The sequence below is a fragment of the Pan troglodytes genome, chromosome 19 (genome assembly GCF_028858775.2).
Source record: "Pan troglodytes isolate AG18354 chromosome 19, NHGRI_mPanTro3-v2.0_pri, whole genome shotgun sequence".
NCBI lineage: Eukaryota > Metazoa > Chordata > Mammalia > Primates > Hominidae > Pan > Pan troglodytes.
In genome coordinates this window covers 23,077,039-23,104,107 of record NC_072417.2, presented here as the reverse complement: position 1 = coordinate 23,104,107, position 27,069 = coordinate 23,077,039, and the positions used below count along the sequence as shown (strand labels likewise).

The 27,069-nt window shown below is 50.8% G+C and overlaps 1 protein-coding gene across 29 annotated transcripts in view; it reads left to right on the top strand.

Annotated features, from left to right (window-relative positions):
• The window catches only part of DBF4B (DBF4 zinc finger B), a 50,356-nt gene that overhangs the window by 20,749 nt on the left and 2,538 nt on the right, over positions 1 to 27,069 (top strand). For 5 of the 29 annotated variants that reach the window (XM_016931636.4, XM_063798432.1, XM_016931637.4 and 2 more), the window contains 10 exons: positions 1,015 to 1,229; positions 2,098 to 2,148; positions 3,311 to 3,398; positions 5,222 to 5,295; positions 7,962 to 7,998; positions 9,510 to 9,555; positions 12,471 to 12,587; positions 18,205 to 18,313; positions 18,512 to 18,636; positions 19,459 to 21,666. In XM_016931636.4, the coding sequence (XP_016787125.1) occupies positions 1,015 to 1,229; positions 2,098 to 2,148; positions 3,311 to 3,398; positions 5,222 to 5,295; positions 7,962 to 7,998; positions 9,510 to 9,555; positions 12,471 to 12,587; positions 18,205 to 18,313; positions 18,512 to 18,636; positions 19,459 to 20,431 (1,835 nt within the window). In that variant the 3' untranslated portion in view covers positions 20,432 to 21,666. Of the gene's footprint in view, positions 1 to 1,014; positions 1,230 to 2,097; positions 2,149 to 3,310; positions 3,539 to 5,221; positions 5,296 to 7,961; positions 7,999 to 9,509; positions 9,556 to 12,470; positions 12,588 to 18,204; positions 18,314 to 18,511; positions 18,637 to 19,458; positions 21,667 to 21,713; positions 22,513 to 27,069 lie in introns of those variants that run through there. The other 24 variants (XM_009431989.5, XM_009431992.5, XM_009431990.4 and 21 more) reach the window with 14 other exon arrangements.

Below are 27,069 nucleotides of genomic sequence, written 5' to 3'. Positions count from 1 at the left end.
GGGCAGATCACTTGAGGTCAGGAGTTCCAGACCAGCCTGGCCAACATGGTGAAACCCCATCTCTTCTAAAAATACAAAAATTAGCCAGTGTGGTGGGACACACCTGTTGTCCCAGCTACTTGGGAGGCTGAGGCAGGAGAATTGCTTGAACCCGGGAGGTGGAGATTAGAGTGAGCCGAGATCACGCCACTGCACTACAGCCTGGGAGACAAAGTGAGACCTTGTCTCAAAAAAAGAAAAGAAAAAAAAAGGTAAATGTAGTCCTTCAATTCATAACTAATTTTTTTTAATAGTGGTAAAGTGTATATAACATAAAATAAGCCATTTTAGCCTTTTTTTTTTCTTTTTTTTTAGAGACAGGATTTCACTCCCCAAGCTGGAGTGTAGTAGTGCAGTCATAGCTCACTGCATCACTGAACTACTGGGCTCAAGTGATGCTCCTGCCTCACACTCCCAAGTAGCTAGGACTATAGGTGCATGTAACAACACCCAGCTAATTAAAAAAAAAAAAAAATTTTAGAGACAGGATCTTGCTATGTTGCCCAGGCAGGTCTTGAACTCCTGACCTCAAGTGATCCTCCCACCTCAGCCTCCTACAGTGCTAGGATTACAGGCATCAGCCACCACACCTGGTCCCCAGTGTGTCTTACACAGAAAAATCACGGCTTACACAATCTAGTCTTAATCCTTTCCTTTCCTTTCAATGTGTTCTTGCTGCATGCAAACTCAAACTGCTCATAGAACTCAAAGCCCGCAGCCTTCTGCCACTGGGTCAGGGGCAGCAGTCCTGGAGACAAAACCTGTAATACACACACACACACCACCCCCCCCCCCACACACACACACACACACACCCCCACACCATTAGATTTCAGGATGATGTCTTCTTAGGAACTTGGTATGAAACTGCATTTAGTCTATTTAAAGACATCGATTCTGGAACTCCTGGCAGCCAAGATTTCCTTCTCCAGCCTCTTTATATTGACAATTCTGCATTTGCTTTTTGGTTTTCAGCCACCTCTGTGATCTGGTTTCAGGTAATTGAGGGTTTTCTGAGCAAAGAAGTAAGTTACATCGTGTCCAGCCGCAGAGAAGTAAAGGCAGAGAGCAGTGGGAAAAGCCACAGAGGCTGCCCTAGCCCTAGCCCCAGTGAGGTCAGAGTGGAAACATCGGCCATGGTTGATCCAAAAGGCAGCCACCCCAGGCCTTCACGGAAACCCGTTGACTTGGTAAGAACCTCATGTAGGAAAGGTATGCTGTGTAAACAAAGGAAGTAGGCTTTGGTGAGCCTTTTAAGGCAGTCTCTGGTTTTAATTTCATCTGGATTAATTTAATCTCTCATTTGAATTCAGGGACTGAGAATATTTTATCATAGCTCTGGATCTAAACGCCTCAGCAACACACTATCCCCCATGCTACCCTTTTATGCCTTATGTCAGTTTTTATGGGACTTGAAAGTCAGAGGTTTAGAAACCAGAGGAGAGTCTTCATAAACCAGAGAAGACGTGTTGGGATTGGTCTGCGCTTGGGCAGGAGTACCCTGAGTAGGCAGCCATTCCCTTCTTCCTTGCTTGCATGTATGAAGGGCCAAGAGTTTGGACAATACACCTGTTATGTCTTTGATTTAAAATGGAATATGGCTTTTCCCCTCTAGGCTTACATTCTTATTTTGTCTAACATATTAATATTAAAATGTCCATGAACATACACTGTTGGCATCGTGATGACAGATGGGACCTCCTACGAGCAAAAATTTCTAAAGTGAAACATTTGCTTTCATTATCTCCTGGAGGGTGCAGAGACTCTTAAAGAGGGTCTCAGGACATTTGTAACAATTGGATCTCAGTGAATTCAGAGTGCCCTTCTCTCCACCAGGTTCAGGCTGCCACCTCAGGGTGACCTAAATTTCCTGTGGCTTTACCTTTACCTCCTAAACGTTTTCTAGGCTCTCATTTCTACCAATCCTCAGTTGTCACTGCTCCCAGCTTTCCGAGGGACATAACCCCAAGACATAACCCCTCACCAGCTCCTGTGTAAACATCTTTCAGTGCACAGGTGGCCTAACAGCAGACCTCACTGCTCTTCTGTCCCTGTCAGGTGCCTCTAAGCAGAGGGAAGGAGCTGCTGCAGAAGGCCATCAGAAACCAGGTGAGCTGGGGCAAGATGGGACAGAGCGGGTGGTCTCCAGCGTAGGGAGGGATTTCACTCTTCTTCCCAGGTTCTTCTGAAGCACCCACACAAAATGCACACTCTGCGATATGTAGTATTGTCATTATTTCCTTCTTCTACATCAGGTAGTGGAGGCTCAGACAAGTTATTTAGCCATTCACCTAGAGAGTAAGTGTTGAAGCCAGAGCCACCTCCAACTCTGGAGCCTACCAAGAGAACTGTGGGGGTGTGGGATGTGGCGGGACAGGGTTGCTGGGTACAGAAGCCAGACTTCTTTTACAAGTAACTCTAGGCTGGGTGTGGTGGCTCACGCCTATAATCCCAGCACTTTGGGAGGCTGAGGTGGGTGGACCACTTGAGGCCAGGAGTTCAAGACCAGCTTGGCCAACATGGCGAAACCCCATCTCTACCTAAAAATTAGCAGGGTGTGGTGGCATGCACCTGTAGTCCCCGCTACTCAGGTGGCTGAAGCAGAAGAATCGCTTGAACCTGAGAGGTGGAGGTTGCAGTGAGCCGAAATTGTGCCACTGCACTCCAGCCTGGGCAATAGAGCTAGACTCTGTCTCAAAAAAAAAACAAAAAACAAGTAACTCTTTATTCCTTGTGTGAAAATCCAGGGCTGTTAAAGTTTAGTGGCAGGAGGAGGAGTTAAGGTGATCTTGTGAGAAGAGTCATGCTGGTGACATCAGGAGGGGTACATGGCTGTGATGGGGGAGGTGGTGCTGCTGGACTGAGCCAGTGGAGGGGGAAGATCTGCAGCTAGCATAGTTTCATGCTCAATGAGGATGATGGTCACCATGTTTGTTGTGTACTTACTGTGCTGAGAGCTTTCCTCGCAGAGGCCCTCCCAACGAACAGCTCTCTCAGAAGCATCTGTTCCTTCCTGGTCACGAGGTGGCCAGAGCACAATGTATAGGCAGACCAGTGGTCCTTCCTCTCCCAATGTGGCCATGTGGAGGACAGGATGTCTTCCTGAGGGTTGGGATGGACTCTCTGGGCACTGTACTCTCTCTCCTACCTGCCTCCCTGCAGTCCCTCCCATGGATGACTCAGGCCTCCCAGAAGCAATTTCTATCTGTCCCCTTCACTTTCAGGCCTTGGGGAGTCTCTGCTCCTACCTGACTCTGTGTTGTAATTTCAGGGGAGCATCAGTGGAGGAGGCAGTGGGGGCAGCAGCAGCCTCCTGACCAATGCCCGCTCTTGGGGAGTGAGGATTCTGCACGTGGATGGTACCCTTTCTGTGCTGGGCTCCTGTGGAGGGAGAATTGGTGACTTTGACCAGGAGTGTCAGCTTTTAGAAGGATCATGGTCATGTGAGCTTCTGTCACCGGAAGCCAGAAATACTCAGCTGCCATGTTGATCCACAAAGGTGGGAGGATGTGGGGAAGGGGGAAAGCGGTGAGGACGCAGAGTGCAGGCTGTGGCCTCGGCATCCCGCAGGAGGTCCCTAGAACATGCCGTTTCATGTCACCTGCTACAGCTCTCCCCCAGCTAGTATCATGATCCTGTTTTACAAATGCAGAAATGATCTTAATATTCATGACCACTGGCCAGGCGTGGTGGCTCACACCTGTAATCCCAGCACTTTGGGAGGCCAAGGCGGGTGGATCACAAGGTCAAGAGTTCGAGACCAGCCTGACCAACGTGGTGAAACCCCGTCTCTACTAAAAATACAAGCATTAGCCGAGCCTAGTGGTGCGTGCCTGTAATCCCAGCTACTCAGGAGGCTGAGGCAGGAGAATCACTTGAACCCAGGAGGCAGAGGTTGCAGTCAGCCAAGATCATGCTACTGCACTCCAGCCTGGGTGACAGAGCGAGACTCCGTCTCAAAAAAAAAAAAAATTCGGCCAGGTGCGGTGGCTCATGCTTGTAATCCCAGCACTTTGGGAGGCCGAGGCGGGCAGATCACGAGGTCAGGATATCGAGACCATCCTGGCTAACACGGTGAAACCCCTTTTCTACTAAAAATACAAAAAATCAGCCGGGCGTGGTGGCGGGCGCCTGTAGTCCCAGCTACTCAGGAGGCTGAGGCAGGAGAATGGCGTGAACCCGGGAGGCGGAGCTTGCAGTGAGCCGAGATTGCGCCACTGCACTCCAGCCTGGGCGACAGAGCGAGACTCCGTCTCAAAAAAAAAAAAAAAAAATTCATGGCCACCTAACAGGTATTGACTCTGTGCTACGAATTACCTCATTTAATCCTCACTACAGTCCTGTCCCCATTATACAGATGAGGAAATTGAGCCTCAAAGGGATTAGGCAAATTGTCCATGGTCTCACCAGAGTGTGTAGTGTGGCCCACCACTCTCAGTTTTACTCAGCTGTAAATTTTGTGCTCCTTCTTTTTTCACACTGTAAACAACCTGTTTGCAGCCTGTTTACACTAGAATAGTTGTCTTGAACCGGCTGGCAGTGAGTGGTTTCATACCCAGCTCCATTCTTGAGTCTGGAGTTTTCTCTGATCCATTTTAGAGGATTGGTCCAGATGGGACAGCCCATAGGTGCTGACTGGGGCACTGCCCCACCCCTTGGTACCAAGATCTTCCAGGGGAGTCTAGAGGCTGTACAGGGGAAGTTCCTGGTCTGGGATGTGGAGGGCTTCATCTCACTGAAAAATCAGCCATTTCTGACTTGATCTCCTTCCCTGCCTTTCTCTGTTAGAGGGGTGCTAGCATGTTTAGCCCTTGCTGGTCTTTCACCTGAGGGTACAGCTGAGTAGTTCACACAGCATGGCCTCCCTCACAGCCACAGCTCTTCAGTGGTGCCTTAAAGTCCTTAGCAAGCCATGAGGCACCTTCTGTTCAAAGATGAGTTGTATTCAATGCTGCAAAAGAGCATGACACCCGCTCAGGTGCTGTTCCAGGGATAGAGGACCCAGTCCTTAACCTCCGCTGTCAGGAGATGCAGAGGGGATGTGTAGCCAGAAGGTGGCAGGCAAGGCTGGAGTGATTCAGTGGGCTGGCCCAGCGAGTTTAGTCCTGCAGCCCAGGAAGGGGCTGTGCTAGGTAAGTGAAGACTGGAAGCCTTTGGCACAAACTCTCTGTCTTCTCCACAGAAATGATGATGCACGTGCAACAGCTGTCTCTTGCGTCTTTATGTGTGAAAAAACAACAGCCAAAGAAGCCAGAGGTAGGTCATCCTGCTGAACTGAAGGACAAATGGATGGTTTTCAATGAAATCAGTGACAACTTAGGTAAATCCATGGCCCACCCAAACCATCTCTTCCTGGCCATTCTGAAAGATGGAAGAGGAATGCAGCCTCTTACTTACCTCAGTCCTAGCGCCCATAGCTTTGCAACACCCTTTCTTCTCTCTTCTCTGTGGCACTTGCAGTCCTCCCATGGCACACACCCTGCTGAGACATCCCTATGGCCTGGACCGCCTGGGCCATGGGCTGCCTACAGTAGTTCTGGACCAGATAAAGTTCATAAATGCCCATGGCACTGACCAGGCTGCTATTCTGGAACTTCCCCTGTACAGCCTCTAGACTGGGAACGAGTCTGCATACTGCAGGGGTGAGAAGGAGTGATTGAAATAGCTGCCATCTTCTAAATCCTTGTTTGTTTTCCATTCTTTGCTGGCGTTAGAACTGTGTGTACCACATCAAGAGAGCCCAACCTGGTTTAAAGCCACAGTATCTTCACCCAAGCCTCAATCTGAGGAAGGATTAAATCTACAGATCTACCCACAGCCTGGCATCCAGGCACAGGACGAACAGTAATAGCTATTAGTTAACAGTGCTAATTAGCTGACAGAACTAGCAAGCCACATCCAAAGTGGATGGAGCGGCTGGGCATGGTGGCTCACGCCTGTAATTCCAGCACTTTGGGAGGCCGAGGCCAGCAGATCACTTGAGGTCAGGAGTTCAAGACCAGCCTGGCCAGTGTGGTGAAACCCCGACTGTGCTAAAAATACAAAAATTAGCCGGGCGTGGTGGCACATGCCTGTAATCCCAGCTACTCGGGAGGCTGAGGCAGGAGAATCTTGAACCCGGGAGACATGTTGCAATGAGTCATGATCGCACCACTGCACTCCAGCCTAGGCGGCAGAGCAAAATTCTGTCTCAAAAAAACTTAAAAAAATAGTGGATGGAGCATTCAGACACTGACGCCCTCTCCACACCCTCTCCTCTAGGAGTGTTGGGGACATTGCTGCTGTTAAATTTGTGTTATTCAAAATTCAAAAGGGTATACAACAAAAATTCTTGCCCTGCTCCAGCTTCTCCTCAACCACTGACCTCCCTCCCTGAAAGTGTGAACAGTTTCTAGGACTCTATGCACATAGAAGCAAATATGTCAAAAATTCCCCCCTTCTATGCAGATACACAGCATTTTTACTTTAACTTAATCAGTTTTGTAGGCCGGGCACAGTGGCTCACGCCTGTAATCCCAGTAATTTGGGAGACCGAGGCAGGTGAATCGCTTGAGGTCGGGAGTTTGAGACCAGTTGGCCAACATGGTGAAACCCTGTCTCTACTAAAATACAAAATTAGCCATGTGTGGTGGCACATGCCTGTAATCCCAGCTACTTGGGAGGGTGAGGCAGGAGAATCGCTTGAACCCTGGAGACAGAAGTTGCAGTGAGCTGAGATCACACCACTGCACTCCAGCCTGGGCAACAGAGTGAGACTCTGTCTCAAAAAAAAGAAAAAAAAATTAGTTTTGTAGATATCTAGCAGTGAAGTGAATTTTGGGTGTAATGTGCTGATACGCAAGGGAATGTGAGAGGCTTCTTTGGATTGTGTTTGCCCCCAAGGTGTGGCCTAGAGGAGAATCTGGAACTTCTTAAGGCCCAGAGGCACAGGTGGTCATGGATCCACCATCATCCTGGCCCTCCAGCTAAAGCTGATTTTTTTATTTTATTCCATTTATCTTATATTTATTTACTTATTTTTCAGGTATATACCAGAAAATCCATTTACTCTTTTTTCTTTTTATTTTATTTATTTATTTTACTTTACTTTTTTTATGAGACAAGGTCTGGCTCTGTCGCCCAGGCTGGAGTGCAGTGGCGCAATCTCTGTTCACTGCAACCTCCACCTCCTGGGCTCAAACCATCCTCCCACCTCAGCCTCCCAAGTAGCTAGGACTATGGGCATGCGCCCCCATGCCTGGCTAATTTTTTTTTTTTTTAAAGATAGGGTCTTACTATGCTGCCCAGGCTGGTCTCAAACTTGTGAGCTCAAGCAATCCACCTGCCTCGGCCTACCAAAATGTTGAAATTACAGGCGTGAGCCACCACGCCCAGCCTCCATTTACTTTTTAATATCAGCTTTGTTTGACCTTGGCTTAAACATTGATTTTGACCCACAGGATCAGAGTACACAAGATAGGACATAGGAAAGCAAATGGCTATCGTCTTTATCCTAGTCCTATAGGGTACCTGGAACAGCATCAGTACCTAGAAAATAAAGCTGCCATTTAGTGAGCATCTATTCTGTGCCACATGCGATGAGGTCAGTGGGTACTCTTCACATTGCAGATGGCAGAGCTGAAGTTCCCACCAGGCCTCTGGGACTCCAGAGTTCTTGCTCTCTGTACTGTCCTGCACTCCCTGCACAGTCAGCTGCCATTAAGATTCACACACCGAGTGGCCCCCTTATTCATCGTGTTGCCGAGGAGGGAGCCGTTGTGCCCAGGTCTGCTCCAGCTCAGGGCCTGAGAGTCTGGTTCTGCAGGCCTCTCAACAGCAGGAAGCAAAGTGGGACAGACTGGCAGCCACTTGGCTTATCAGGCCCAGTTCCTTGACCCCCGTGGCTTCCTCACATCCTTAACCTATTTTTCCTTTCCATTTAGGGAACATGTCCAGCAGCAGAGTCAAGAACACGGAAAGGTCAGTGTGGTAGCTTTTCCTCATCTAATTGCAATCCCTCCCTCCCTAAACACTTCCCCACGACTCCCTCTGTGGCAGCATCTGCTCACTTTTCTGTGGCAGCAAGCGAGTCCAGGTTATCTTGCCCCTTTGTGTTTCCAGGGCCTGGTCCTCAGGTTTCTGGAGCGAGAGAGGCATGTCCAAGAGCAAGTCCAGAGCTGCTGGGCTGGGGCTTCTCCTTTAGAGCCAAGACCCCATGCAGACACTTTGGCTCCTGTGTCCTCTGGCTGTTCCTGGGCATCGATTGAGGTTCAGCATCCTTTTCCTTCTGATTCAGTAGCAGTTTGGGGGTGGACAGTTTGACAGCTGCCTACCGTTTTCAGAACTGCCAAACTCCGTGAAACTGACAAACTGGCAGATTGATGGACTCCATCTCCTGGTTCCTCTTGGACAGCAGGAGAGTTGCTCCCCCTGGATGTTTCTCCCAAAGATGCTCTTTCAGTGGCATTTATTCATGCACAAGCAGGAGCTAAGAAAAGTCACTTGGCACCTCTCTCATGCTCAAAATTCAAGGAAGTCTGTAGGGGAATTGATTTTAATAACTGTCTCAGTTAATTAGAAAGACAAGAAATTGTCCCCAAAAAGTAATTAATGAGAGCTGCTGCTAAAGGAGAAAAGGCTGCTTTTTGCTTGGGTGCTACTGGTGGCCTCAAGTACAGTTGGGAGCTGTAAGGTGCCAGCGTCTTTGGGGAATTTATGGCTGTCAGATGGGCCCGGGATTTCAGCTGCCTTGGCTGCCCCTTCGACAGGACTCCTGGTCACTGTGGGTCCTGATGCCTAAGGGATTTTGTAAGCTATGCGAATAACTATCTAATAGGGGTGAGTCTCTTAATTGACTCCAAATTCATCTTCTCAGCACTCCTTTGCCCTATTTTTTCAGGAACCAGATTTTACCTGTGATATTTTTCTACCATCCTGCTAATAAGACCACTAAACACTCTTTATCCCTCTTCCTTTCTGCTTCCCCTCCAAAAAACCCAGGGTCCTCCTGGAGCATTCTGCCTGGGAGTTGATCTTAGGCCCCTCAGTATCCTGAGGCTCCAGAAGCAAAGGGCTAGGAAGGACCTGGGACTTTGTGGGAATGACCACCCCCACCCTGCTTTTAGCAGAAGCCATCAGGGGCTGGGTTTCTCCCACCAAACCAGCCAGGTGTCTGATGGTGGTGGCATCTTTGGTTGGTCGATAGCCTCCAGAATCCACACACAGGAGCTCCTGCGTCCTGCAGAGGAAGGGCCCATCTAGGGCTGCAGTTACACTGCAGCCTCTCCCCCCACTGGTGCAACCTTTCTCCCAGGGGTAGAGGCTGGAGATCTGAGTGAATGGAGAGCGCAGCCTGGGGTGGCATGATTTCCAGCTCTTGCAAGGCTCTTAGGCTTTGGCAGAGCCTTCCCTCTCAGCATTTCCTGCATGTGTGGTGCAGGCCCTGCACAGGGGCAGACAGATAGCTGATGTGTGCATTCTTCCCCTTTCAGTGGCCAGACTGAAGGCCCCGTTCCTCAAAATCGAAGATGAAAGCAGGTGAGTGAGACCTCCTTTCTCTGCTTGCCCCAGCTAGGCCTGCACAGAGGAGGGAGGAGGGAGGGGTGCTCAGGGGCCTCAAGCTAATGTGAAGACATGGAGCCCCTTAACCCTGCACCTTCATCTTCCTGAGAAGCCACTTTCTCCCATTGTCATGGAGAAGTCTCACGCAAACCAGGAGGAGCCTCTGAGAGTGGCATTATACAGTGAATAGTCCTCTTGGAGATGAGTCAGAGGTTAATGATCCTGTGTGTGAATTACCTCCATTTAATACTCTGCTCTATGAGCTCATGGTGTCCCATGCAGGCTCATTATTGCAACTCCTTTCCCCTTGGGTGTATGCTGACATTTCATGTCAAATCATTTCCCAGTCACAGTGCTAGTATAGTCCAAGACATCATCTTGGCTGAAATTAGGGTGCTAGGGGTGGTACTGGGGATTCCCTTGTCAGGCCACCCTGTACTTGATAAAGCCTTTCTGTTTCACTTTGAAAATCGTTTTATGGCTCATGTTACCTCCTGACAGCCCTGGGTGAAAAAAGCATGAGGAGAGCCCATCTCTTCCTAATGGGGAAAACTGAGGTCAGAGAAAGGAAGGGACTTGTGTACAGCCACCTTGCTAATAAATTGCAGCCCAAGGCTAGAATCCAGGTGTCCTGCCTACCCTGTCTTGTGTCTTCTCTGTCCACCATTATGATCTCCTCTTCCCTCGGAGCAGGAGGGTCCCATTGACAATGTTAACCTAATGAGCTATTAGCAGCCATGTTGGTTATCACTGAATCTTCAGTAAGTACAAGATCGAAAGTCTATGTGAATCTATAATTATCTCAAAATTTAAATTTTTGTTTTTAATATTTTTTCCAAAAAGGCATTTTCAGACTAAATAAATTTTTTAAAGGAAATAAGTCCATGTATATCCAGCAGAGACTACTAAGGACAGAATTGTCTGTGTGCCTCAGACAGGGAAGGGCAGGGCAGCTGAGACCAGCCCTAGGAGCCTGGCATGCCTGCCCATCCTCCAGACAAGCCCAGGGTCACTTCTCAGCACCTGCAGACAGTGCTGCGCTGGCTTTGGTGGCCCAAAGGCAAGTGGAGAGAACAGTGGGATGGTACAGAGGTGCTGTCTTCCAGTTCCAGTGGGATGGAGTGCGTATTCATCCCCAGCCCCTTCACACCTATTTAAATGTAGGTAATCATGACACATATGCAACGGCTGAAAGGCACTGTTACAGCCTCAGTATCTGCACTGCACATGGCAGGCACAGGTATATCACTGTCACCAGAGAGGGGTACACATATTCCTGGCATTATAGGCCAGAGAGGAGATCCAACTGGAGCTGAGATTTCTTGTGAAATTTTTTTTTTTTTGAGACGGAGTCTCACTCCATCACCTAGGCTGGAGTGCGGTGGCACAATCTCGGCTCACTGCAACCCCTGCCTCCCAGATTCAAGCGATTCTTCTGCCTCCCGAGTAGCTGGGACTAAATGTGTTCACCACCACGCCCAGCTAATTTTTGTATTTTTTGTAGAGACGGGGTTTGGCCATGTTGGCCTGGCTGATCACGAACTGGCCTCAGGTGATCCACCTGCCTCGGCCTCCCAAAGTGCTGGAATTACAGGTGGGAGCCACAGTGCCCAGCCTCTTGTGATTTTTTTTTATGTGCTGTTTTGAAGCAGGTGCATTCAAAGCCTATTAGGCCTATTAGCCTGCCCATCCTCAAGTTTCAAGCCCCCTAAGCAGAAACAATATCATTGAAGAAGAAAGAAACATGCCAGGGTTGTGAGGGGTACCCCCTTCTCCTTAAGGGTCCAAGAAGACTTATTTGTTAATTCACTGCTGAGCTACAGTACTCTTACCCTGCTCCCTGAGAATCCCTGGCTTGCACTGTTTCCCCCAGAACATGGACCATTGCAACCAAACATGGTGCACCCGGCAGTTACCTCACTTGGCAGGGTTTGCGAAGTATACACAGATCACTTCTGTCTCTGCAAATCTCTTAAATGTTTGCAACTTGAGGCACACTGCCAGAACCACTCAGTCCAGGTCTGACTATCCAGAACCTTCACTGTGCCTGTCTTCTCCTTTCAGAACCCAGCCCTCAGATAGTTCTAAGGACCAGCAAGAACACTTCACAGAACAGGGAAATAACTGTTCTGGTTTAAACATTCTTCCATTTAGAATCTGCCAGGCTAGAGTCCTCAAAGATTGTTGTAAGGTCAAGAAACAAATGGGAAGGTGGGGAAAAGTAGATCAGGAGTCTGGAGATGTGGCTTCTGATCTGACCTTGGCCGCTTAACTATTTGTGAGCCGTTGAGCAAGTCACAGAACCTCTTGGGCTTCATTTCCTTAGATATAAAATAGGATAAGCCCAGAGGGTGCTTATAGGATTCCAGGGAGGCAGTGGTATGAGTTTGAAAAGTAGACAGGGAGGGGCCGGGTGTGGTGGCTCACGCCTGTAATCCCAGCACTTTGGGAGGCCGAGGTGGGCGGATCACAAGGTCAGGAGCTCGAGACCATCCTGGCTAACACAGTGAAACCCCGTCTCTACTAAAAATACAAAAAATTAGCCGGCCATGGTGGCGGACGCCTGTAGTCCCAGCTACTAGGGAGGCTGAGGCAGGAGAATGGCGTGAACCCGGGAGGCGGAGCTTGCAGTGAGCCGAGATTGCGCCACTGCACTCCAGCCTGGGCGACAGCGAGACTCTGTCTCAAAAAAAAAAAAAAGAAAAGTAGACAGGGAGAACATACGTATTAATTTAACCTAGAAAGGCTGATGAGTTTTGTTATAGAATTTAAAAGATGTGGAGGTGAGAGTCCACTTTATCAGGGCTGGAATTCTAGGGCATTGGGCGAGGCCCCCTCCTCAGCCTTTACCTTCCCCATTGTAGTCAAAGTGGAAGTTTTCTCTGTTGCAGGAAGTTTCGTCCTTTCCATCATCAGTTTAAATCCTTTCCTGAAATTTCTTTTCTTGGACCCAAAGATGCAAGTCCCTTTGAGGCCCCGACGACCCTGGGCAGCATTCACCATACCAGGTGGGTCTTTCTGGTTCCTGAGTACCAAGGGCTGGTTACAGGCCAAAGTCCTCCCCATCGGGGGCCTGCTGGTCAGATTTGGGAATGGCCATGTGTTTGCTCCTTAGGCAAAGTCTATTCTGGGAACGTAGCCCAGAGAAGAGAGACTAGGAGCGTTCATCCATTTTATTTTGTGTTCTTCATCCGTACTGAAGAATTTAACTTGAAGAAGAAAGGGAGGTGCCAGGGTTGTGAAGGGCACCCCCTTCTCCTTAAGGGTCAAAGAAGACTTATTTGTTAATTCACTGCTGAGATACAGCACTCTTACCCTGTCCGCCCAGAACCCCTGGCCTGCACTGTTTCCCCCAGAGCATGGACCATTGCAACCAGACATGGTGCACCCAGCAGTTACCTCACTCGGCAGGGTTTACCGAGTATACACAGAAGACAATAGACCGCTTTCTCAAACTCATATCTATAGACCACCATTATCAGAGTCCCCTGGGGTCTCTTTAATAAAAAATACAAGTTCTAACTGGGCACAGTGGCTGATGCCTGTAATCTCAGCACTTTGAGATGCCAAAGTAGGAGGATCACATGAGGCCAGGAGTTTGAGACCAACTTGGGCACACAAACATAGCAAGACTCTGCCTCTACAAAAAAAAAATAAAAATGTAAAAAATTATGAGTCAGGCAGAGTGGCTCATGCCTGTAATGCCAGCACTTTGGGAGGCTAAGGTGGGCGGATCACTTCAGGTCAGGAGTTTGAGACAAGCCTGGCCAATATGGTGAAACCCCTTCTCTACTAAAAATGCAAACAAAAAAAAAATTAGCCGGGCATTGTGGTGCACACCTGTAATCCCAGCAACTTGGGAGGCTGAGGCAGGAGAATCGCTTGAACCCGGCAGGCGGAGGTTGTAGTGAGCTGAGATTGCGCCACTGTACTTCAGCCTGGGTGATAGAGCGAGACTCCTTCTCAAAAAAAAAAAAAAAAAAAATTAGTCAAGCATGATGACAAGTGCCTGTAGTCCCACTTACTCAGATGGCTAAGGCAGGACAATCATTTGAGCCCAGGAGTTCAAGGTTGCAGTAAGCTATGATTGTGCCACTGCACTCCAGCCTGGATGACAGAGTGAAACCCTGATGCAGGTTCCTAAACTCCACCCCATATCTATAGAATCAAAATATCTGATGATGGAGCCCCAAAAGCTGCATTTTACAAGCTCTCAGGTGATTTCAGTGAATATCAAAGTTTAAACTGGTTGGGCCAAACATCAGGAATAACTAAGGGGCGGGGCGGGGGAGAAGATCGCTGCATTACGTGGCTCATGGCTTGTGGGCTTGTTAATGTTTCTACTCTGCAGATGTTTGAGAATTTGAACCCTCATTAACCAAAGTAGAGAAGGAATTCAGCTCAGGTGATGGGCGAGATGCCTTCTCAGACCCTTTCTAACCTCTGGGCTGTGGGGTTATAGACCAGGAGAGAACAGAGCAGACTCTCAGCCCTGGAGTTCCTGGGGCCAAGGAGGCTCTGTGGTTTCCATCAGCTGACAAAGGCTGTGGGTAAGAAAATAGTACAAATAGGAGGGAAAAAATTAAGGGAATGTGGCAGTAGATGAAATGGGAGCAAGGAGAGAAAGAGGTGAGGTTAAGTCCCAATACAAGGGATACCAGGGAGAGCCAGTCAGAAGGTGGCCCAGGCTTGGCGCTGGCAGTGATGCTAGGCCTGGGATGGCCTTGGGATCACAGAGGAGCTAAGAGGCTGTAAAGGGAAGATGAAGCAATGAAGCTTTGGTATCTGCATGTGAGGCGCCTAGGCAGGGAGTTGGCCCTGGTGGGACATCAAAGTTCCAGGCATGTGTGTATGTGGAAAATATGTGTAGGAAGAAGTGTTTACATTTTTATATTTTTGAAATCATTATTATATTTTAAAGTTTAAAATTTTTTAAATTTAAAAAGTTTAAAATTTGTGTTACAAATGGTTTAATGTGAAAAGTCTATATTCCACACCCAGCCTACAGTTCTATCCCCTCACTGGTGCAACCTTCCTCCCAGGGGTAGAGGCTGGAGGAGATCCGAGTGGTGCCTCACCCCTGCCAAATGGAGAGCGCAGCCTGGGGCAGCATGAAAAGAAAAAGCAAGTAACATCCAGCATAGTCAATACTGTATGATTCTTTTTTTTTTTTTTTTTTTTGAGAATGAGTCTCACACTGTTGCCTAGGCAGGAGTGCAGTGGCGTGATCTCTGCTCACTGCAACCTCCGCCTCCCAGGTTCACGCAATTCTCCCTCAGCCTCCTGAGTGGTTGGGATTACAGTGCACACCACCTCGCCTGGCTAATTGTGTTTTTAGTACAGATGGGGTTTCACTATGTTGGCCAACTGGTCTTGAACTCCTGACCTCGTGATCCACCCACCTCAGCCTCCCAAAATTCTGGGATTACAGGCGTGGGCCACCACGCCCAGCCTATATGATTCTTTATGTAAGAAGAGGGAACGAAGGATACACATGTAATTGTATATCCATGAACTATCTCTGGAGATAGACCACACCTGTAATCCCAGCACTTTGGGAGGCCAAGGGGGAAGGATCACTTTGAGGCCAGGAGTTCGAGACCAGCCTGGGCAACATAATGAGACCCCCCCCCCCCCCGCCCATCTCTATTTTTATATTTTTAAAAAATCTGGCCAGACACAGTGGCTTATACTTGTAATCCCAGCACTTTGGGAGACTGAGGCAGGTGGATCACTTGAGCTCACGAGTTTGAGACCAGCCTGAGCAACATGGCGAAAACCCACCTCTATTAAAAATACAAAAATTAACCAGGCATGGTGGTGCAAGCCTGTAGTCTCAGCTACTCAGGAGGCTGAGGCTGGGGAATTGCTTAAGCATGGGAAGCAGAGGTTGCAGTGAGCCAAGGTGGTGAATCTGCACAACAGCCTGGGTGACAGAGTAGAACCTGTCTCAAAAAAAAAAAAAATTGCATTCCCTTTTATGGCTGCAGGGTATCCATTATTCCATTGTATGGAATGTATTTACTGTATTTTATTTAACCAGTCTGTTATTCATGGATGCTTAGATTAGCTCCAATGAAAATCATGTTCAGAGTAAATTTGCAATTGTTCAAGTATATTTGTGGAATAAATTCCTAAAGGTAGAAATATTGGGTCAAAAGATATATGCATTTATAATTTTGATAAATTCAGCCAAATGGCTTTTCATGGAGCGGATACCAACTTATATGTTTACCTGCACTGCATGGGAGAGGCTGTTTCCCATCCCCTTGCCTCATGCTGTGACTGGCAGATATGCTGACCTCCAGTATAACAGATTAAAAACTGTATCTCAGTATAATTATAGTTTTTGTTTTTTCTTACTATGAATGAGGCTAAGTAAGTTTGCATATGTTTGGTTGTTTGAATCTCTTTTTATGTGAACCTTCTTTTTATACTTTGCCCATTTTTTATTTGGTTATTGATCACTTTAATGATTTGTAAGGAGCCCTTCTCATATTAGAAAAATGAGCTCTTTGTTATTAGTTGTAAATATTTTCTTTTCTCTGCTCACTGCAACCTCCACCTCCTAGGCTCAGGCAATCCTCCCATCTCAGCCTCCCAAGTAACTGGGAGTACAGGTGTGCACCACCACACCTGGCTAATTTTTATATTTTTTGTAGAGGTGGGGTTTCACCATGTTGCCCAGGCTGGTCTCGAACTCCTGCGCCCAAGTGATCCTCCCACCTTGACCTCCCAAAGTGCAGGGATTATAAGTGTGAGCCACTGTACCTGGCAGTTGTAAATAAATCAATATATATATTTTTTTCCTAAGCCTCCCTGAGCAGAGAAGTTGTAAATACTTTTAAAAGACAAGAAAACCCCAAGTTTGTGGTTTGTCTTTTAACTTTGCTATATTAGTCCATTTTCATACTGCTATACAGACCTGTCTGAGACTGGGTATTTTGTAAAGGAAAGAGGTTTAATAGACTCACAGTTCAGCATGGCTGGGGAGGCCTCAGGAAACTTACAATCATGATGGAAGGCAAAGGGGAAGCAAGGCACCTTCTGCACAAGGTGGCAGGAGGGATAAGTGCTGAGTGAAGGGGGAAGAGCCCCTTACAAAAGCATCACATCTCATGAGAACTGTCACGAGAATAGCATGGGAGAAACCACCTGATTCAGTTATCTCCACCTGGTCTCTCCATTGACACTTGGGGATTATAGGGATTACAATTCAATATGAGATTTGGGTGGGGGCACAAAGCCTAACCATATCATTTGCTAATGATTCTTTGCCATGCATACATATTTTAAAGTTGTATATAGCTGAATTTATGAGTTTTTCTGTATATCTTCTGGGTTTTGTGTCATACTTAGGAAGTCTTTAAAAGGAGTGTTTTGGACTTGTCGAGTTTGCTGGACAGCCAGATAGAAATGCCCTTTGGTTGTTAGAAATATGGGGCTGATATTCAGATAAGAATTCAGGCTTGGCCGGATGTGGTGACTCAGTCCTGTAATCCCAGCATTTTGGGAGGCTGAGGTGGGCGGATCACCTGAGGTCAGGAGTTTGAGACCAGCCTGGGCAACATGGTGAAACCCTGTCTCTACTAAAAATACAAAAAAAAAAAAAGAAAATTAGCCAGGCGTGGTGGTGTGTTCCTGTAATCCCAGCTATTCGGGAGGCTGAGACAAGAGAATCACTTGAACCCAGGAGGCAGAGGTTGCAGTGAGCCGAAATCGTGCTGCTGCACTCCAGCCTGGGTGACAGAGCAGGACTCCATCTCAAAAAAAAAAAAAAAAAAGAAGTCAGGTTTGAGGAAGGTTTGAAAGTCCTAGCGGACAGTGAGGACAGCTGTGAGAGATCCAAGGCAGCATGAGAGAAGGGACAGACTGAACCAAGCTGGGGAGACATTCAGGGTGGAAAAGAAGAGCAGTCCCTTCACTGTGGTTGAGACCTTTTCCCTTTCATCTTTCAGGTCTCATGAATGTGGGTGTAGGTTTGAGCACAGAGTTGGAATTCCTACAAGGGATTCTTGCTGCAGCCATCACCATCCCATCCTCACCTGTCGTTTAAGAGAAGGACGGAGATGGCTGGCGCGGTGGCTCACACCTGTAATCCCAGCACTTTGGGAGGCCAAGGCAGGTGGATCACCTGAGGTCAGGAGTTTGAGACCAACCTGGCCAACATGGTGAAACCCCGTCTCTACTGAAAATACAAAAATGAGTTGAGCATGGTGGCGGGCGCCTGTAATCCCAGCTACTCGGGAGGCTAAGGCAGGAGAATGGCTTGAGCCCAGGAGGTGAAGATTGCCGTGAGCCAAGATCGCACCACTGCACTCCAGCTTGGGTGACTAAGCTAGACTCTCTCAAAAAAAAAAAAAAAAGAGAGAGAGAGAGAGAAGGACAGAGATAAGACAGGCTGCCCACAGGGAGGTCTCCAGACATCTTCTTCCTTGTTCCCCTCTTGCCATTCTTAGATGATTGGTACCAAGCTCAGGGAAGGCCTGCCTGCCGGTGCCTGCACAGCCCCTTGGCCATCTTGGTCCTTCCCCTCCCTGACCTAGGCTCCAGGCTCTAAGTAGTGGCTCCTCCCCCCAAGGGCCCCAGCAGTAACCACTTTGCCGCACTATGTACCCTCCCCAGAGAATCCAAGGATGGAGAGCCAAGCCCACGATCAGCTGCCCGCACCATGCCCAGGAGGAAGAAAGGCTACTGCGAGTGCTGTCAGGAGGCCTTCGAGGAGCTCCATGTGGTGAGCCCCTTCCCCGTTAAGCAGCTGCTCCCAGAGTGCCCTGAGGGAGCCTGCTCACTGGGGATGAGTCCTTCCTATGCGATGTCTACGCTGCTATGGCTGTCCTCCAGGGCCAGAGCATGGGCTGGGAGGTCAGCTTCCGTGTCCCCTCCCCCCAGGCCTCATCTAATGCCCTGTGCTCCTCTTCCCCGCCGGCAGCATCTTCAGAGTGCCCAGCACCGGAGCTTTGCCCTGGAAGCCCATCTATATGCAGAAGTGGACAGGATCATTGCTCAGCTCAGCCACAGCTTTGCAGACATCCCTTTCCAGGCTGGCCTCCCCAGGTGAGTGCCACGCTGGCAGGCACAACTGTGTCTGCTCTCTCCTCTGTTGCCCTCTGGGTGGGAAGAGACCCTCAGGTTGGTGGCTGCTGGGACCAGACTGTGATGTTTTCCTCTTTTCTCACCTTCCTTTCCCCTTATCCTCAGTCCTGTTTGTTTTGGGGCTGGCCAAAAAAAATAAAAAGACCTCCATTTGTGGCTTCAGTTGATGAAGACTAGACCCGGACTAGACTGTGGCTCCCTTCCAACTCCACGGGCTTTGATGTGGTTGATAAGCAGTTCTGGCCAGGGAGCAGGGGGTTAGTGCTTGGGCCTCTCCTAAATAGGTGAAAAGCAAAGTCTTTCCCCTCTGTAGAAGTCACCCCCAGAAAGGACTGCATGGGGTTTGGTGGGAATTCCAGGGCCCTCTGAGCCCTGCTTCCCCTTGCTGCCAGCAAGGCAGACCCTCTCCCACCTGGGGCTGTGGCTTCACCTCTCACCCCAAATCTCCACCTCAAGCTCAACTTGCACAGCCAGGCACTGCGCTGCTTTCTTCAGCTGCCGAAGGGCACAGCCTCCTCTGTGAAGTCATGAAATGGAATAGCCTCTAACCTATTCCTCTGGCCGGCCCCAACCACAGGCCGCAGAGCCAAGAGAAGTGCACACAGTGCTGGCTGCTACGGCAGGTTAGACCCAAACAGGAGGACTTTCACACAGGGCCTCAGAGAAGGCAGCTCTCTCGGCACATGAACCGCCAGCTGTGGCAGCTCTCCCTGTGCCCTCAGCCCTGGCCCAGGCCTGCTGTGAAGTTGAAACCTGCAGCTCACAGTGTTTCTGTCCCAACAGGTGGTCAGGTTCCCCAGCTTCTGATTGTGACCCTCTCTGTCCTGAGACTCTGCACCCCCATCAGCCCTCCCATCCCAGGGCAGCATCTCCCAGGATAAGGAAAGAAGACAGCTGCCAGGCATCAGGTATCCCAGAGCAGGATGGGACAGTGGACAGCACGCAGGCACCAGCTGAACGTGCAGGGACTGGTGAGGTACCTGGACCTATAGCAAGCTGCCAGGACCTGGGGGTGTCAGTTGATGTGTTTGTGGACCCCCCAGGGATACCAGTGTCCAGGAGCCCTGCTTGCCAATGCCTCCTGCCTAGCTCTGGTTTTATGGAACTCTCCTCTGGCCCAGACCTGGCACTTTTTGGCCACAAGCGGAAGGTTCAGTTCCCCAGTGGCAGTGCTGAGAAGAGAGTGGGGGCCTCCTGGCCACCGGCTTCATTTTTTGTCCCAATAGCCCCCAACCCCTGCGGCACCAGGACAACTAATGGCAAGCGTCTTCCCTCTCTTCCCCTTACAGGCCATGAGTCCAGGCTCCTCGCCTCCCTCCAGCCCTTGTGCCACTCACAGACCTGCCTCTCTCTCCCAGACCCCTTCCCCTGGCAGCCCACAGACAGACCAGCAGAGTTCTGGGCCACACAGCCCTCCTGGCTGGGGAAAGGGTGGCCCCCAGGGCCTGAGGATTCTGAGTGTACAGCCACTGGCCCTGTATCCCAGGAGGCTGGCCAGCTCCCCAGCTGCCCCACAGCTCCAGGCTGGCCATCAGCTCCCCTGTACTCAGCTACCAGTGTGCAGCCCTCGGGAGCACCTGTAGAGAGCAGGTCTACCTCCCTCCTGCAGCCCCTGCCAGCCAGTGCGGGAGCCAGCTGTTCCCGATGCCTCTGGGCCCCCCAGCCTCTCCAGGTGCCCTGTCTCCCTGTCTCCCAGCCCTGGTCCCAACCCCAGCCCCAGCCCCAGCCCCATGCTGGCAGAGAGCTGCTCCTATGAGTCCCCAAGGTGCTTGGCTCTTCACAGGGCCAGGCAGCTCCAGATTGAAGGGCCACAGATACAACTTACTCCTCTGCTGGGTGCTGCACACCCGGCCAGGGCTGACCAGGACGCAGGAGGGGCAGAACCCCAGGACTTCCCCAAAAGAGCCAGAAGGAGGCCCGGGCCTGGCCTTTGAAGTCCAGCAAGCAGCTGTCACGCTCAGCTCCATGGAGCTGACAGAGCCACCCCTCCCACTGGCCAGGTCTTTGGGAGAGAATCTGGGCTGGGGGCTGCCCTCTCCTACCCCCGCCTCCTGCCATGTTCCTGACCAGGCAGAGTCTACAGTGTGCTTGCCCAGCTGAGGCTGGCCGCCCACGCCAGGAGGCAGAGGCAAAGTTGGCATGGGGAGGGACCACAAAGGAGCTGGGGCAGCAGGAGTCCTGGCCCGGCTTCCTGGCCCTCCACAGGCCCTTGCCTCTCTGCAGAGCCGCGGGTTAGCTGTTGGTGTGCTCCACCCCCAACCCCGGCCTCCTTTCTCACGAGCATGTGGCCGCTCCTGCTTTCCAAAATGCCTGTGTTTGTCCCCTCCCCCAGCCCCCCACGCTCCCGCACACAGATCCTCAGGAACATATGAAGCAGAGGAGGGGCTTGGGCTGCACCACTCACAGAGCTCCCTCCCCCAGGCACTTAGTTGGGGCCTAGCACTGACCTTTCCCCTGAGCCCAGGATGTGGCCAGAGCCCCCTCTGGGACCCCTCTCGGCCCTTCTCTGCCTCTTCAGCTTGAGCTGCCTGCCCGAAGTTCGGCTGTTCCGGGGCCAGTGTGTCACCTGCCAACTTCCACATCACCCTCCTCCCTCGCTCCCTCCTCTCCTTCCCCAAGGACCTCCCCCCATTTCTGGCAGCCAAGTCATTAATCTGGAGACAGAAATGGGTTTGCTATCGATTCTCTGGCCACTTTTTCTTTCATTACAATTTGTACCGTGGTTCTTCTCACCCTTCTCTGCGTCCGTGCATTTAAAGAGTTGTCTCTTTAAATGTTGAAGCTTCCGGAAGCCTGGTGCTATTCTGTGTCTCCTTTCAAAGGAAGAAGGGGGGGGCCCAGCTATGGGTGAGGACTCAAGTTATTAGTTTGGAAATAGAGCAACTATGTGTACAGCCCACCTTAGAGGTCATGTTACCCACTTCCTGTTAAATTTTACAATTAATTTTGGTTCAGGAAATGTAAATAAATTTGTTAATTACAAATAGCAAAGAGATGGGGCTGGAATGCCATGTGTCGGTCCTTGATCTGCCCTCCAGTGACCCAAGGCAGGGCTGCGGGCCAGCAGCGATGGACAGAATCACTAGATGGTGGGATGGGACCTCCTGCAAGTCACACATGTGTGAGTGCCACAACCCTCCTGCCGGCCTTGCCCAAGGGCTCCAGGGAGCAGGGCTGCCTCTGTCCCTGCCCAGCCTCCTTTACCCAGTCTCATCTGGTCACTTACTTGGCTCTGCTGCCTGGGGAGTGGTCGCCTGCAGAGGACATGCCCCTCCATCCCTCCCAAGAAAACTCCTTTGCCCCAGCGGACATTCCTGTTAAGGACCCACTCCTCTTCCCTGAAGCCAGACCGTGGCTTATGTCTGCACGCTGCTGGGTTCGTCCCTTTCCTTTTGTGACATGGGGTTGCCTCATTCCCCATGACACCACCCCTCTGCATGAGGAAGTTTCCCCTTGCCCCTGTCTCAGACTTGGATACCTTTACCTGCTGCTCACACAAAGCCTGTGGTGCCGGGTTCGGGTGCCCTCATTGTCAACTGCAGGACCCATTCCCCGAACCTCACATCCGTGTACCCTTGCCTTCCCCTCCTATCTCAATGATCATGACCTTGGACATCTCTGCCAGGCCAAACCCCAAGGCTGGAACACTCCTCAGCCATTTCTCCATTGCGGCTTCCTGGCTGTAGACTCAGGTTAGAGGTGAACCCAGAACACCTGAGACTTGACCCAGGATGGATGGGTGCTGCTTGATGTGAATGAGGTCCCGCAGTGGCTCCTTGGCGTGAGCACTGCTCAGACTCCTTTCCACTCCAGCCCCCTTTCCACATCGCACCAGACGACTTTTACCCAGACCCAGTGGGCATTGCCTCATCTTGCAGTCAGTCCCTTTTCAACATGTTGCCGTTTCTTTCTGAAGAGGTGTCCTCCCTCCACAAGTCACGCTGTCTGTCCCTGGCCCTCCAGCCCACCTCGCCAACCACTCTTGTTGGTTTCCTTCTCAGACTTGCCACCTTTCCCCTCTGCCCCAAAATGTCATGCTCCTCTCCTGGAAAACACTTGAGTTGATTCAGTAAATCGACTTCAAATACTTGAAGGCTCCCACCTTCTGTTCTCTGGCTCCTTCCTGCGGTCTATACCTACCGCCTCCTCTTCACCTCCTTCCCTTCCACACTTCCTTCCTGGGTAGCTCTGCCTGAAGCATTCCACTAAGATCATCTATTCCAAGGTCATGGACAGGCTACTGGTGACCAAAGTTGGTTCCTTTTCTCCTTTCTTTCCTCCTTGAAGCCTGGCTCCCTTGGTCGCAGCAGCCCCTCAGTGGCCTGGTTCTCCTGTCCCCCTGCCCTTCCTCACCATTGCCCATTCCCTCGTTCGTTCATTCAGCACAGGCCTTGCTGTCTGCCCTGAGTCAGCTCCGAGACACCTGAAGAGCCCTCCAGCCCTAACTACTTTCCTCAGACTAGGTCCCCAGGCCTTTGTTCTTGCCTCTTCTCACTGAGCCTTTCACTTCTCGGCAGATGTGACCGATTGGTAGCTCCACCCCAACTCCCTTCTGCTGGGTGGAATGCAGGAGCTAGCTGCCTCCAACTCACTGTGACCTCAGAAAAATGCCTTTATTACTCGGGCCTCAGTTTCCTCGTCTTTAAGTAAGGGGCTTGGATGAGATGATTTCAGGACCCTTTCCAATAATAAAATACTGTGACTGCCAGCAAATCTTTTATGTCCTTCCCTATCCTGCCACCAGCAGGAGTGCTGTATACCCGAGCACTCCTTCTCATCCTGGACCTTGGCTCCCCTTCCCAGGGGAGTTTCAGCTGTGCCTAGCTCAAACTGTTTTCTTGATCTAAAAAATGGAGGTAATCTAGGCTGGGCACGGTGGCTCACGCCTGTAATCCCTGCACTTTGGGAGGCTGAGGCGGGCGGATCATTTGAGGTCAGGAGTTTGAGACCAGCCTGGCCAACATAGTGAAACCCCATCTCTACTAAAAATACAAAAGTTAGCCGGGCATGCTGGCATGCCTGTAAGCCCAGCTACTCGGGAGGCTGAGGCAGGAGAATCACTTGAACCTGGGAGGCAGAGGTTGCAGTGAGCCGAGATTGTGCCACTGCACTCCAGCCTGGGCAACAGGGCGAGACTCTGTCTTGAAAATAAATAAATAAATAAATAAATACGAAAAATGGAGATAATCATAGTTGCTACCTCGCTAGGAAATCACAAGAATGAAATCAGATGTGTTTGTGAGGTATGTGGCACAGAGCTTGGCACATTGTCTCAAAAAATAACATTACCCACAGGCACACATGCCTGTGAGGCCTCCCTCCTAAACTTACATAAAGCTTATTCTCACTAATTCCCACCTGGCAGTGTCCCTTGGTAACTGGCGTCCTCATCTTGGGTGAGCATTTGTGGATGAAGCTGCTGAGGGGCACTGTGAGACCCCCTGTCCCAGGCCCCCTCCCAAGGGCCCTCTCCTGAGCTCCAGGAGGATCCCTTTTGTGGAAGAGAAGTGGCACTTGGGCCCTTATGGGTGTGACTGTATTTGTGCCCCACAGACCTCCCAAAGGATGAGTGTGCCTGGGATCCTGGTGCCCCAGGTGCCCCCAACTCCTCCCTTGGTGAAGCCTGAGAGCTTCAGAGATTAAAAGAGGGGCCACTTGGACGCCTGAGAGGGAGGAGCATGAGGTTTCCTGGGAGAGCTATGCAGATGAGAAGAACGGTCCTTGGACCCTGGGCTGGCATCTAAGAGGAAGCAGGATGAACTTCCTGTCCAAATGCTAGGCACTTCCCCTGCTGCCACCCCTCCACATCACGACATCAGGCACAGGTTCTCTCTGCGCTGGGTAGAGAGAGGACCCCGAGGACCCCAAGCCATAGAGAGGCCTGGGGTCCTGGGCAAGGGCCAGGGAGCCGGTTTGCTCCTCGGCACCTTGGACGGTGCGAGCCCAGGGTGACTGAGCCCCTTTCATGTGCCAGACGCTGCTCCAAGCATGGGCAGCTCAGCCATCATCCCCGAGAGGAGCACTGTGAGGGGGGTGGTTTTCTAACCCCTGTGTCGTGGATGAGGAAACCAAGGCCCAGAGAGGCCAGCGGGCTTGCTCAAGGTCACACAGCCAGTTTGTGGGGGAGGCAGGATTGGGACCCCAGCCTGGAGACCTGAATCCTGCCCCCTTGACTAGCATGGTCTGTGCTGCAGGACTTAAGGCTGGTCACCAGGCCTGGACGGCCTCCACTGGCAGGAATCACTGCCGGTGGTATCACCCCAGGGCTGGGGGCAACCAGCACCTCTTCCTTAACCTGGAGTTGCGGAGACAAGGTCTTGGCCCTGCATCCCCAACTTGGCCCTTATGCAGGAAAATTTGAGAGAATCGGCTGAAGAGCTAGAAGAGCAGCAGAAGGAAGGAGGCTCTGGCCTCCTAGGGAAGGGGCTTCCTAAGGGAGGCCAGAGACCCACCCCTCAGGGCCCCACAGCTCCCTCAGCAAGAGCAACCCCAAGAGTGGCATCAGGGCAGCAGAAATAGTGGCCCCAGCCTCAATGGATGGACCGAAGGAGCCAGCCATAGCTATGAAGTTGAGGTGGGGCCCCCCAGGGAACCCTATGTTTGAGGGGGAGACACAGGCCTGCCCCGATCTAAGCAGAAAACAGCCCTTGCTATCAGGGTCAGGTCTGATGAGGAGGACAAGCCCTGCTCTTCTGAAGTCCCAGTCTGATGAAGGGCCACCAATGAGAAAACAGACAGCCCTGACCTCAGGAGGGACGGTGGGTGAGAGAACGTGAAGCAAGCTTTCTGTGTGGGGATCCCACAGCTCCTAAGAGAGCTGAGGCAAGCATAAGACAGGGGAGGTGGAACCTCAGGGACTGGGGACTGTGGTCAAGGGAGAGGCAAGAGGTCTAGCCAAGGCCGGGTGCCAGGGTTCACAGATGTAATCTAATCCCAGCACTTTGGGAGGCTGAGGCTGGAGGATCACTTGAGTCCAAGAGTTCGAGACTGGCCTGGGCAACATAAAAAGACCCCCATCTCTACAAAAAGAAGTTTTGTTAGCCAAGCATCGGCCTCATGCCTGGTAATCCCAGCACTTTGGGAGGCTGCTCTGCCTCCCAGGTTCACCCCATTCTCCTGCCTCAGCCTCCCGAGTAGCTGGGACTACAGGCGCCCACCACCACGCCTGGCTAATTTTTTGTATTTTTAGTTGAGACGGGGTTTCACCGTGTTAGCCAGGATGGTCTCGATCTCCTGACCTCGTGATCCACCCGCCTCAGCCTCCCAAAGTGCTGGGATTACAAGCTTGAGCCACCACGCCCGGCCTTGAATGGCTCTTGAGTCCAGGTGTTGAGACCAGCCAGGACAACAGGATGAAACCCAATCTCTACAAAAAATACAAAAGTGCTGGGCACGGTGGCTCACACCTGTAATCCCAGCACTTTGGGAGGCCAAGGTGGGCAGATCACTTGAGGTCAGGAGTTCAAGACCAGCCTGGCCAACATGGTGAAACCCCATCTCTACTAAAAATAAAAAATTAGCCAGACATGGTGGAGCACACCTGTAATCCCAGCTACTTGAGAGGCTGAGGCAGGAGAATTGCTGGAACCCGGTGGGAGGAGGAGGTTGCAGTGAGCCGAGGTCATACCATTGCACTCCAGCCTGGGCAACAGAACAAGACTCCGTCTGAAAAAAAAAAAAAAAAAAGCCAAACTTGGTGACGCCACCTGTAGTCCCTGCTACTCAGGAGGCTGAGGCAGGAGATGACTTGAGCCCAAGAGGTCAAGGTTACAGGAAGCTATGATTGTGCCACTGTTCTCCAGCCTGGGCAACAGAGCGAGACCCTCAAAAAATTAAAAAATAAGGTCTATTGCCTGCAATCCCAGCACTTTGGGAGGCTGAAGCAGGCAGATTGCTTGAGGCCAGGAGTTTGAGAACAGCCTGACCAACATGGCGAAACCCCATCTCTACTAATAATACAAAAATTAGCCAGGCGTGGTGGTGCACACCTGTAATCCCAGCTACTTGGGAGGCTGAGGCAGGAGAGTCACTTGAACCCAGGAGAAGGAGATTGCAGTGAGCCGGGATCATGCCAATGCACTCCAGCCTAAGCAACAGAGTGAGACTCCCATCTCAAAAAAAAAAAAAAAAAAAAAAAAAAAAAAAAAAAAAAGGTCGGCTGGGTGCGGTGGGCTCATGCCTGTAATCCCAGCACTTTAGGAGGCCGAGGTGGGTGGATCACCTGAAGTCAGGAGTTCGAGACCAGCCTGACCAACATGGAGAAACCACATCTCTACTAAAAATACAAAATTAGCTGGGCGTGGTGGCACATGTCTGTAATCCCAGCTACTCGGGAGGCTGAGGCAGGAGAATTGCTTGAACCTGGGAGGTGGAGGTTGCGGTGAGCCGAGATCA